The sequence below is a fragment of the Sorex fumeus genome, unplaced genomic scaffold, assembly GCF_029834395.1.
Source record: "Sorex fumeus unplaced genomic scaffold, SorFum_2.1 ptg000044l, whole genome shotgun sequence".
Lineage (NCBI taxonomy): Eukaryota > Metazoa > Chordata > Mammalia > Eulipotyphla > Soricidae > Sorex > Sorex fumeus.
This window is the reverse complement of record NW_026606101.1, coordinates 22,309,178-22,322,530: the sequence shown is the minus strand read 5'-3', so window position 1 is coordinate 22,322,530 and position 13,353 is coordinate 22,309,178. Positions and strand designations below refer to the sequence as shown.

Sequence of the window (13,353 nt, the reverse complement as noted above, 5' to 3'; positions counted from 1 at the left end):
GACCATATGGGATGCTGAGGATCGAACCTGGGTCAACTGTGCGCAAGGCAAACACTCTTCCCACTGGACTGTCAATCTGGCCCCCTCATCCTACTCCTTAAAGTTCTGTATTAACTGAGAGCCAAATCATCACTTTTTTGGAGGATTTGGGGGATTTTCCTTGCTCAGAAGCCCCTCTGAATGTGCTCTGATAACCATGCAGTGCCAGGAATGGAACCAGGTCCTTCTTCATACAAAACATACCCTTAAGGAGCTACAGAGATAGTACAGAGAGTAGAGTACTTGCCTTGAAATGTGGCTGACCAAATTCAGTCCCCAGCATCCCATATGGTCCCTCAAGCCCACCAGGAGTGATCCTGGGTGCAGAGCCATGAGTAACCACCAGGTGTATACCCAAAATCAAAATAAATAAAAGGTAGAAGAGACGGTTCAAATGGCTGAATGCCAAATGCCCGCGCCTGATCCTGAGTACTGCAGGAATGGTACAGGAACCTCAGTGCAGGAATGCCTGGTGCATCCCTGAGTCGGGGCCACTCCATTCCCCCAAAAGCCCACTTATTTTTATTCCTAATACTGAATTTTTGTTTGTTTGTGTGGGCCATAGCTTAGGGAGATACTCCCAACTCAGTGCCCGGTGGTCACTCTGAATCATGCTGGGAGACCATGCAGTGGCACGGATAAAGCCCACCTCCTGTATGCAAGTCATGCAAAGAGCCTGTGCAGTTCCTCACTTCAGGCTCTCTTATTGTTTTATCTCATAGTGTTATTAATAAGTTTCATTAAGTTTTTAAGTTAAAATTATTCCTTTTTTATCATTTTTTTAATCTTGGGGCTACACCCAACAGTGCTTAGGCTTACTCCTGGCTCTATGCTCAGGAATCACTCCTGGCAGGACTCAGGTGCAGAGTGCCAGGAATCAAATCTGCATTGACCGCATGTAAGGCAACCACCCTACCCACTGTACTATTGTTCCAGCTCCTGTGTTTTATTTATTTGCTTGTCAATGTGGTTTTTGGAGGGAGGGTTTGGGCCATACCCAGCAGTACTCCGGGGTTTCTCCTGCCTCTGTGATAAGGATTTAGCAGTACTCAGCAGTACTCAGGGTACTCGGGGAACTTAGCAGTACTCGGCAGTACTCTGGGAACCAAATGGGGTACAAGACTTCAGATGGGTGTTGGTCACATGCAAGGCAGTAACCCCTGTACTATCTCTCAGTTCCAGTGTGGCTTTGTGGGTGGAGCAGGGAGAGCCATTTGGTGTCAGGGACCAAAGCCTGCTTTACCCACTGTACTATGTCCCTCAGGCTTGGTGTGACTGAGTTTGGGCCACTCCCAGCAGAGCTCCGATGCTATAGCTGGATCTGGGTCTGTGCTCAGGAGTGACCCCTTGTTGTGTTCAGGAACGACACACAGCACATTAACCCTTCTACTGTCTCTCTGGTCCCAGTATGTCTTTTATTAAAAAACGCTTGCACTGGGGCCCGAGTGGTAGTAGGGCATTTGCCTTGATTGTGGCTGACCCAGGTTCAGTTCCTGGCATCCCATATGTTTCTCTGAGCAGTAATTGTTTGTTTGTTTGCTTTTTGGGTCACATCTGGTAATGCACAGGGGTTACTCCTGGTTCTGCACTCAGGAATTACACCTGGCGGTGCTCGGGGGACCATATGGGATGCTGGGAATCAAACCACTGTGCTATCACTCCAGCCCTATCCAGCAGTAATTATTGAGTGCAGAGCTAGGAGTAAGCCCTGAGCATCACTGGGTGTGACTCAAAACTCCCCCAAAATAAAATAACACATTTACTAACACTTTGGGCTTAGTTGATACCCTCTCTTCCCCCTACAGTGTTAGGGATCAAACTCAGGGTCCACACACAAGATAAGTGCTCTACTAATGAGCTTTATCCCAAATTATAAATTCCCCTGTTATTTTATTTTTTATTAGCCACCTTGATTTATGGTTATTCATCATTGAGTTTTAGGCATACCATGTTCCAGTGCCAGTCCCATCACCAATATCAACTTTCCTCCTCCTCTCTCTTCTCTCCTCTTTTCTCTCTCTCTCTCTCTCTCTCTCTCTCTCTCTCTCTCTCTCTCTCTCTCTCTCTCGCCCTCTCCTTGGCTCTGTACTGAAAAGTGACTCCTGGTGAAGCTCAGGGAATCATAGCTACCACCAGGATCAAACTGAGGTCAGCTGCATGCAAGGCAAGAACATTAACCTCCAACACCATTGTCTGAAAGATGCTATTATTGGGGCCAGATAACACAACAGACTGGCTACTTGCCTTTACACGCAGCCAGCCCAGGCTTGATCCCCAGCACATCATATTGTTTCCTGAGCATTGCAGGAGCGATCCCTGAGCGCAGAGCCCAGGAGTAAGTTCTGACCACCACCAGTGTGGCCCCAAAGCTAAAACCTGCCAAACAAAAAATATGATATTCTGTCCATCTAAAATATTCTTTCTTAGAGAGGGACAGACACAGAAAGATTGCATTCATCTGGGGAACATAAAGTAACAAAATAGGAGATTAACACCCAAGAATAGCCGAGATAAATACCAGGAAGTTTTCTCCATGGCTTGGAGGCCAGCCGCACATGCTAGGGGAAAAGGCAGCTCAGATAGAGAAGGGAACACCAAATAAAGGGTGTTGGGAGGGATCCTCCCAGTATGAGAGATGCACGCTGAAAGTAGACTATAGACTGAACATGATTGCCATTCAATGCCTCTTTTGCAAACCACAGCACCCTAAAAGGAGAGAGAGAACAAAAGGGAATGCAAAAGGAGAGAGAGAACAAAAGGGAATGCCCTGCCACAGAGGCAGGGTGAGATGGGGAGAGTGGGGGGTGGGAGGGATACTGAGATCAGTGGTGGTGGAGAATGGGCACTGGTGGAGGGATGGTACTCGATCATCGTATAACTGACACCCAAGCACAAAAATTTATAAGTCTACAACTGTACCTCATGGTTTCACTAATAAAAATTTTAAAAAATAAATAAATAAGGGGCTGGAGAGATAGCACAGCGGGTAGGGCGTTTGCCTTGCACACAGCCGACCCAGGTTTGATTCCCAGCATCCCATATGGTCCCCTGAGCACCGCCAGGAATAACTCCTGAGTGCAGAGCCGGAGTAACCCCTGTGCATCGCCAGGTGTGACCCAAAAAGCAAAAATAAATAAATAAATAAAATATTCTTTCTTTCATCCTGCTGCAAGGTTCTCCAATCAAATGCCAACTCTTTGTAAGAGTCTTCTCTGACCCCAGATCATAGACATTCGTATGCTCTCATGTCTTCAAATAGATTACTTTGACTTGGCAATAAACCCAAATTGTTATGTAAGCAAAGTTCACAAACAGCAGGAAAACACATGTTTTATTAATTAATAAAGCAAACGTTCTCACTGAAGGAAAGTATATATACACATTTCACAAAAGAATAGAGATTTTAGGGACCTAAGAAAGGAAAGCAAGTCCAGAGAGACAGTGGGGAAGACATTTGCCTTGCATGCAACTGACCAGGGTTCGATTCCTAGCATCCTATATGTTCCTCCAGGATGATCCCTGTGCCAGGAGTAAGCCCTGAGTATGGCCTGGCTGTGCCCTCCTCCCCTAAAAAATGGATTACAAAATATAGTAAGATAGTACTAGAGTGATAGTACAGCGAGTAAGGTGGTTGTCTTGCAGGCCTTCTACTAGATTCAATCCCCAGAATCCCATTTGGTCCCCTGAACACCACCAGGAGTGATTCCTGAATGCAGATCCAGGAATAACCAGTGATTCCTGAGCATCGCTGGTGTGATCCAAAAACCAAAAATAAACCCCAAAAATATATAGTACAGGAAGGCACTTGCTATGCAATCCCACCAACACCAGTTCAATACCCAGCAGCACATGCACATATGGGCACCCAAGCACTGCACTTCCAGGGTCACTCCTGAACACTTTCAGGTGAAGCCCAAACACTCCTGCATCATCCCACCCCCACAAAAAAAAGACAAAATAGAAGTTCTTTTTTGGGGGGTAAGAGGCTTGTGCCACACCCAATGATGCTCAGGGGTTACTCTTGACTCAGGAATCACTCCAGCAGTGCTGGGGGACCATGGGATGTCAGGGATTATACCCACCCTACCCACTGAATTATCTCTCTGGCCCCCAAGTAGAAATTACAAACCATAGTGTTTTGGGGGGTGCGAAGGTATCTGGGTGGTAGAACACCTGTCTTACATGAATGATACCTGAACATTTTATTTTCTAATGCCACATGACATGTTGTGTCTTACAACTGAAGATATCTTAAACTCAATGAAACAGGTATATCTAATAGAAATAGAACATCTAGAAAAGGGAAAGGAAACATCTGAAGTCGTAATCAATGATAATACATTTTGTTTTGGGGTCCACATCTGGCCACATCTGGCGGTGCTCAGGGATCATTCCTGATGTGTGAGGAATTAAATCAGGGTTGGCCACTTGCAAGACAAGCACCTTAGCAGCCCCAGTGTTATTTCTCTGATCCCGCTGAGAATATTCTAGATTTGATTTTATAGATGAATTTTTTGACTCAGGAATACAAATTCCTATAATAGGATAGATAGAATTAAATCTATACAGCAGAGTAAAAGAATTCTAAGGTCCAAGTCATTAAAAGCAACTCAAGGAAAATGCTGTAATCAAGAGTAAGAGAAATATATATATATGTATATATATCTACATATATATGTGTGTGTGTGCATAGAAGAGTGGGAGACTGATGAGTAATATAAGGTGTAGCACTGCACTGTCCTCCTGTTGTTCATCGATTTTCTCGAGCGGGCCCAGTAATGTCTCCATTTTGAGACTTGTTGTTACTGTGTTTGGCATGTTGAATACATCACAGGTAGCTTGCCAGGCTTTGCCGCGCAGGTGAGATACTCTCCATAGCTTGTTGGGCTCTCTGACAGGGGGTGGAGGAATCGAACTCGGCTCAGCCGGGCTGGCTGCACACAAGGCAAATGCTCTACGGCTCACTTCAGCCCTAAAAAAAGGTGAGGTTTTGCTTTATTCTGGTTGTGGGCCCACACCAGTGGTGCTCAGGGATCAGTCTAGCCTCCACACAAAGCGTGGAGCCCTCTTAGCTCTCTCTTCCTTCCCATGTAAAGTGCATTCAGTCAAGAAGGGGAAAAAAGAGCAGAAATTGTCAAGACCTTTATCAAAGCAGCCCAGCTGGCTTTTAAATATGTAAACAATTTTATATGTAAACTTAAATCTTAACACAAATGAGCAGGTTTTTAAAACAGCATAGTGGACAGGGCACCTGTCTTGCACATGGCCCACCAGGTTCACTCCTGGGCATCCACATGTTCCTGAGCTCCACTCGGAGAGATTCCTGAATGCAGAGCCAGGAGTAACCCCTGATCATCACTGGATGTGGCCCCCCAACCTTCCCACTAAACAAGTTATTGTTAATATCTGTAGTTAGGAAAATAAGGTGAAGTGACTTTGCTCATACTATTGGCTGGAGTATAAATTGCTGTGTGTGTGTGTGTGTGTGTGTGAGAGAGAGAGAGAGAGAGAGAGAGAGAGAGAGAGAGAGAGAGAGAGGATAGTTTTATTGAATGAAACTTAGACGTGAGGAGAGAGTGAGGAAGTATGAGTACAAGAGAGAAAAATCGGCTTCTCCAGAGTGGGAAAAGAAGCAAAAAACGATGCTTAGAGATAAGCGAGATACCTGTTCAAGAGAGAAGATGGGCTTGAAGAGCAAGCCACAAAGAGCAGTATTTTAGAATTCAGTAACATCAAAATTTTTGTACAAATTTTGCAACACCACCCCAACAATACTGCTTTTAAGAAACTGGTCTCAAAAGCCACCTGCTGCTGAAAGGTGTTTCTAATTACAAGAAATTGGTAGATTTGCTGGGGAGATAGCTCAAAGGGCTGGAATAGGTTTGCGTTCGATTGCTGGAATCTCTTGGGCCTCTGAGCATCGCTGGGAGCCTGGATGCCTGGATCCCAAAACAAAAGACAAGAAACAGAGCACAAATTCGGCAAATTGATCTTGCTAAGTGGTACCAAGAGAAAAGGATGTAGGTAGCCTAAACTTAGTTTGTAAGTTCATTGCAGAAATGTTTACCAAATAAACTTCTTGTCTTTTAAAAATGTGGTTCGTGCGGGAGAAAAAGCAGCTTAAGGAAGTGGTATGAATGACTGCTTATAGGAGTCTGGCGGGCGTTAGGGGCTGCTGGAGATGGTGCTCAATGATGCCCAGACATGCCCAGCTCCCAGATTCCGGAAGAAGACAAAGGGCGGGGAGTCCAGCAGCCGCTAACTCCGCCCTCCCAGGCTTTGGTCCCGCCCCGGTGCCGTCCGCTCCGAAGGCTGTCCGGCTTGAGGGGGGCGGGTTTCGCGCGGAGCAGACGCGTGATTGGTCCCGGGGCCGCTCCGTCCCGGGGGGGCGGGGCGGCGTGGTGACGTCGGCATAAGAGGCGCGAGGCGGAGCGCGCGCGCGCTCAGAAACGCGGCGGTATTGAACGGTTGCGCAGCTCTCCGGCCGGGTTCCTTCGCCTCCATCCCGGAGGGACCGTTGCTGCGTCTGCCGCCCCTCGCCCTCGGCCCGCAAGGCTTAAGCCGGCTACGCTCCTCCCGTCCTCTCACAGCTGAATTCCTGCGACTCCGCCAGCATGTTCGAGGCGCGCCTGGTCCAGGGCTCCATCCTGAAGAAGGTTCTGGAGGCCCTGAAAGATCTCATCAACGAGGCCTGCTGGGACATCAGCTCGAGTGGCGTGAACTTGCAGAGCATGGATTCGTCCCACGTCTCCCTGGTGCAGATGACACTGCGCTCCGAGGGCTTCGACACGTACCGTTGCGACCGCAACTTGGCCATGGGCGTGAACCTCACCAGGTGAGCCACGGGGCCGCGGGAAGCTGGGCCGCAGCCCCCCCCCAACCCCCGACCCCCCATCCCGGACTCTTGGCGGGAGCTCCTGCGAGCTGGGCTCTCATTGGCTGCAGGGAGCCCTCCGCGCCTCCTCATTGGTCTGGGCCGCGGGGTGGGGGCGGGTCCAGCGGAGCGCGCGGTTCGCAAAGCGCGCGCTGGCGGCGGCGCGAACCGGCCCCTTCCGCGCCAAAGTCACAAAGCGGATAGTGGCGGGAAAATGACGCGCTTTCCTGCGGTACCCGCGAAACTTGCCGGACTCTTCGGTCATTACGAGCCGATGGCCCAGGGGTTCAGGCGCATTGTAGGCGAGCGACTGTTATATCCCTGGGGGCACACCACTTAGCCCCCAAAAGCTCCCCCGGGGTGCCCCGGGGCTTCGGAGTACCGCTTGGAAACCCACCCCCAATCCCCACCCAATCAGAAAAAAAAAACCCACCGATTCCCTTAAATGCAGCTTTGATCCTGTTTGCCCCTAAGAGCTTTTTAACCATCCTCAGGTTCTATCAGCCTATCTAGGGAAAATAGGATGTTTCTGCCTTTTTTCTTATTATAAAGTTGTTGGGGGTCAGTTACATCCGATGTTGCTCAGGGATCATTCCTGCTGCTTGTGTTCAAGGGGTTTTGTGTGGTTCCGGGAATAGAACCATCTGTGCAAGACTCGACCTTTAGGCCACCATATTGCCTCTCCGGCCCACGAAGTTATCTGGAAGGATCTTTGTAGGTTCTGGATTTGAGAGTTCATTATCCAGGACAGTGCGTTGGATACTGACAACCTCTTACCTGTTACTGTGTCTGAAATGTTCTAAGGGTTTTGTTTTGTTTTGTTTTTTATTTTTTAAGCTTGTAAAATATGTTTTTTAAAAAAAAGTTATCCCTGCCTCTGCACTCAGGAATTACTCCTGGTGGTGTGCTCAGGAACCATGTGGGATGGTGGAGATCAAACCTGGATGAGCCATGTGCAAGGCAAAACACCCTACCCACTGTACTATCGCTCTGGTCCTAGATTGTCTTAATTTTTGTTGTGAACCCCACAGCCTATGTGTTCATCCAGGGGTAACCTTTGGTTTGCTTTTTCTTTCAGGGTAGGCTTTTAAGTATAAATAACTGTGTGGTAGGATTCTACATTTGGACCTGTTTACATACCTTTCTGCAATTAATCAGGAAGCCTGATGTTCTAAAAAAGAGAAAGACCATCTTGAGGAGGTGTCTTTTTTAAACCCTCTGCCTTCTCTGTTCTAGTATGTCCAAAATACTGAAATGTGCTGGCAATGAAGACATCATTACATTGAGAGCTGAAGATAATGCGGACACATTGGCCCTTGTGTTTGAAGCTCCAAGTAAGTCATTCATCTTAATGATTGTTAAAGAAAATTCAGTATCAGTGTTTCTCAAAATATGAGGTATTTGTGATGCTTGTAAAGTTACAAGCTTTTCATTTGCATTCTTTTGTAGATCAAGAGAAAGTTTCAGACTATGAAATGAAATTGATGGATTTAGATGTTGAACAACTTGGAATTCCAGTGAGTATCAGTTTCTGGTTGTACTCTATGGTCATGATTGCTATATATGAAGTTCATTGCAATCCTTCGAAACAGATTTTCTGTTTACTTCAAGTCAGTTCCAGAGTGGTTTTAATAGTTGACGCTGGTATGTCTGGAATTTCATTAAACTACATATCCTAAAACGGATCACTGGTTGAATTCAAGACACCATCAGGAGTGATTTCAGAGTGCAAAGCCAGGAGTGACCCCTGAGCATCACTGGGTGTGGCCCAAAAACAAGGGTTTTTTTTTTTTAATTACTTTGCATCTTCTTAAAATTCTAGAACATATCATTTGTATTTGAAAGCTGTGTTGGCAGAAATTTAAGACTCAAGCTTAGCAGTACCAAATTAGAAGAGGTGTTAGAGTTTGAAATGGTCTCGTATATTGATAGCTCTGTACGAAATACCCTAATGTTCTCTTGATTTAGCTCTGGATGGTGATTGAGGTAAGGACTGGGGTTTTATTGTCTTTTATAGTGTATATTGTCAAAGGGTAAGCTCTAATTTGACTTTTTTGATCACACTGACAATGCTCAGGGGTTACTCTTGGCTCTGCACTCAAGAATTACTCCTGGTGGTGGTCAGGGGACCACACTGGATGCTAACTGCATGAGAGGGCACAAAATGTGCTGGAATCTGCTCCTCGTGGTACTCAGGAAACGGGGATAATCCGGATTTGGTTTTAGTGGTTTTATTCTTGTGTTGAGGGGGAGGAACACCCAGTGGTGCTCAGGTTTTCCTCCTTGCTCTGCACTCAGGGATCACATCCTTTGCAGGACTGGGGGTGGGGGGCTAAATGGGGTGCCAGAATTGAACCCGGGTCAGCACAATACACGACAAAGACCCTATCCACCGTGCCTTGTATCTCTCCAGCTCCTGAGTTTATTTTTAATGATTTGAGGTATATTAAATGACATAATGTGTGATACCTCGAAGTAATCAGAACACTTTAAATTCTGAGATCTTACTTAGATACTGGTTCTTTGGAGAGTGAGGGTACCAAATATTTCCAATAATTAATACTTTACGTCTTTTCCCTTTGTTATAGGAACAAGAGTACAGTTGTGTGGTAAAAATGCCTTCTGGAGAGTTTGCACGAATATGCCGAGATCTCAGTCACATTGGAGATGCTGTGGTAATTTCTTGTGCAAAAGATGGAGTGAAATTTTCTGCAAGCGGAGAGCTTGGGAATGGAAATATTAAGTTGTCGCAGACAAGTAATGTTGATAAAGAGGAGGAAGCTGTAAGTAGTTCCAAGTTCTGGGGAAATACTCTGGGAAGATCTGCAGTAGAGCTTACCATTAGTTTCTCAGTCTGTTTAGGCTGGTGCTCATGAGGGAGGGCAGGTTTGGTAATGGAGCCCTGCTGCTTCCTGTTCACCACGTTTTCCCCTCGTGGGTGTGGCAGTGACACTCCTGCAGTCTCTCAGGACTGTCCCCTTTGTGAGGACTCAATCTCTCAAAGGCCCCTACACCCCCCAAAATCATCATCTGTTTTAACATGAATTGGGACAGCTGCAAACTCTTGGGCAAGGTAATTGCTAAAATTAAAGAAAATGGAAAGGGGAAAGACAATTGCCATTCTAAGTAGTTTGAATGCTAAAGGTGCTGTTGAAGTCAGAGTGATTTGTTTAACTTGTGATTTTTGTGAAATTGAAATGCAAATTCAATGCTTTATAAACCACAGAATAATGGATTTAGGGCATTGAGCAAGGCTAATCTTCAACCTTCTGGTAGTACTTAACTGCTTTTATTAAATAATGAGCGTAGGACAATAGTGCTCAACAATGGCACTTAATTAGGGGTAAAAATCTAGCTGTTAGGCGCTCTTATGTAATCTTTATATTACCTTACTGCGGGTAAACCCAAGAGGGTCCTTAGAGAACACACATTTAAGGGACAGAAGTGGAAGGAACACTATTTGTTAAATATTTTTAAGGTTTTGTGTTTTGTCTGGAGGGCTACACCCAGAGGTGCTCAGGGGTAACTCCTGGTTCTGCATTTAGGAATCACTCCTGGTGGGCTCGGGGGCCACTGTACTATCTCTGGCCCATCTTTAAGATGTTCTTCATTTAAGTACATTTTTGGTTTTTTTTTACTTCGTTTTGGAGTTAAGCCTGATGTGCTCAGGTGAGACTCCTTGCTGAGATCGGGGACCATGTGGGGTGTTTTTAGCTATTCTTAAGTTCCTCTCCTACCAGCCTTGATTTCTGATTGGGGCAAACTAAGCGGGATGAGATGGTTGTTTCAGTGCATTTGGGGAACCCATTATTTTGCTTAAAAAGAGGAGTTTTTCAGAGGGACAATTTAGTTTCTCATAAGTTTGAGAACCTCCTGAGTAATGGGGTTACTCTGGGCCATGATGTGCAGTTGATCCAACACTGGGCCACCTTACTTATCTGCTCCAACCTTCTGAGTCATATCCCCAACCCATAATGACTTTATTCTGTTTTTGTTTTTTGTTTTGGATAACACCTGGGGTACCATAGAGTCAGGGCTTCAGGAACCATGTGGTGCCAGGGTTTTGGGATGCAGAGCACTCCAACCTAATATTAATTCATATAGAAAATTTTTTTTTATGTATCAAAAAAAAGGGTGACGCTAAAGGGGGTGTGTGTGTGTGTGTGTGTTTCTGTTTCCTTGGTTGTTTGAGAACAATTGGAATCAAGATCTTCAGGGGGGTTTTGGAGGGAGCAAGGGATGATTTTGGCCACACCTGGCTTATTCCTGAATTTCTTACAGGGCCATATGCATAGGTACTAGAGTTAGCCACATGCAAGCAAGCAAGCACCTTATAAGCTCTGTACTATCTTTCTTGCCCCAATTCAGATTTTTAAAAGGTTTATGCATTGTAGTTGCTTAATATGCCTATTCATTGTCTTTTACTCAGTTTTCCAGTTTAGCTTTTCCCCTTTTTATGACTATTTGTTGGAGAAACTGGATCATTTGTCAAAGTTTCCTGGAATCTAAATTTCTAAGATGCCAATTGTACTATGTCGGCATGTTCCTTTACACCATATTTGCTATAATCTTTTCTGTAGCTCTAGAGGCTTGATTATTTTTAGTGTTTTGGGGGATGAAAACTACAGATGGTGATGTGAGCCCCCACGTCCCAGCTATCTCCCTGGTCCTTCATTTATTACCTGGTTTGTTAGAAATATTTCCATAAAGGGGTTTCTTACCACTTGAGGTTACTTGAGATACAGTAGAGGCAGAGTAAATACTTGGGTTTTTGGGTTTTTTGTTTGCTTTTTTTTTTTTTTTTCCATTTTGGGTTTGGGGCTACTTCTAGCCTCATTCTTTGTTGGTTATTGTCCAGGGACAATAAGGGTACTGTAGTGCTGGCGATCAAACCCAGGCCTCTGGCATGCAAAACATATACTCAGCCCTTGGAGTTAGCACTCTAGCCCCAATATTTGATTCTTTTGGCTTTTTGAGTCATACCTGGCAATGCACAGGGGTTACTCCTGGCTCTGCACTCAGGAATTACTCCTGGCGGTGCTCGGAGTACTGTCAGGGATGCTGGAGGTTGAACTCAGGTCTGCTGTGTGCGAGGCAAAAGCCCTACCCGTGCACTCCAGCCCCCAATATTTGATTCTTTTGCTTTGTCTTCAAAGTTGGCTTTATGTCTTCATAGCACTGTTAAACTAGGCCAATAAAGGGTTTTTGCTTTGTTTGCTTTTTAATGTATGTTATAAACTTCTGGGTAAAACTGATGGTTTGCAATATCGTCAATCTTCTCCCTTAGGTTACCATAGACATGAATGAGCCAGTCCAGCTAACTTTTGCACTGAGGTACCTGAACTTCTTTACAAAAGCCACTCCGCTCTCTTCTACTGTCACACTCAGCATGTCTGCAGATGTTCCCCTGGGTAAGATAATCTGTTGACTCATAGTTCATAGGTAATATATAAATATATATGCTACCTCTTGGTCATTGACTCATGTTTTTTTCCCCCAGTTGTAGAATATAAGATCGCTGATATGGGACATTTGAAATACTATTTGGCTCCCAAGATTGAGGATGAAGAAAGGTCTTAAACATTTTTAAGACTCAACAAAATGAAACTGAGCTCTTTGAGAACAGCTTGAGATGCCAGCATTTACTTAAGTCTCTTTTGTCACCAAATTTTTACCTTTAGCTATATATGTAGATATTTTCTGTAAATAATCTTATTTTTCTCTTCATTCTCTACAATTTGAAGAATAAAATCCAAAGTTAAATCTGGTCTTGTTAACATAGAAATACTTCTTGCTTTACACGGGAGTGTTACGATTGAGTTATACAGTGTGTTTCTGATGCTCAAGTAGTTTTAAGAATTATTTTTAGCTTAAATAAAAGTTAAGTTTTCAAGTAACAGTGCCTTCATTTGGACAATGGCTGTTTGTAGTCTAGAAAATTTAGAGCTACCCTTTGTTACATTTTTTTCAGTCAAAGGTGGCCTGATAAAAATACATTAAATATAACAAAAGTTACAAATACTGTAAGTGATGAGCTATTTCCGGGAGTTCAGACAACTACCTACACACAACTACTTTGATATTTCAACGAGGAGTCAGGAGTAGAATACTATGTATTTCATTCCTTTGTCATTAGCCAAAATTAACTTTTTTCCAGTGTGTGATGTATTGAATGTTCTGTGTGCTTTGTAAAATTAGCCTCTTTTTTTAGATTTTTGTGATCTTTGAGGGAGTCGGAGCAAGTTTTATTATAGGGCCCAAGCAGTGCCTTTGGACAAAATAATCCCCAGCATCATTAGGCGGTTTGAGGTTTGTCTCTGTAGACTCCTTCCGGCCATCTACAGTTTGTTTTCTAAATTTTACAAGATTGCCTTTGTCAGAATCTCCACTTGTACTTTATGTAAATTATACTTAAATAAAGTCGAACGTTTAAAACTCCA

At 44.6% G+C, this 13,353-nt stretch overlaps 1 protein-coding gene across 1 annotated transcript; it reads left to right on the top strand.

The window, feature by feature from the left end:
- Positions 1-6,496: 6,496 nt before the first annotated feature.
- Positions 6,497-13,353, top strand: PCNA (proliferating cell nuclear antigen). The gene is made up of 6 exons (XM_056122145.1): positions 6,497-6,874; positions 8,150-8,247; positions 8,363-8,430; positions 9,502-9,696; positions 12,201-12,324; positions 12,414-13,353. The coding sequence occupies exons 1-6, from the start codon at positions 6,654-6,656 to the stop codon at positions 12,491-12,493; spliced, it is 786 nt and encodes a 261-aa protein (XP_055978120.1). The 5' UTR covers positions 6,497-6,653; the 3' UTR covers positions 12,494-13,353.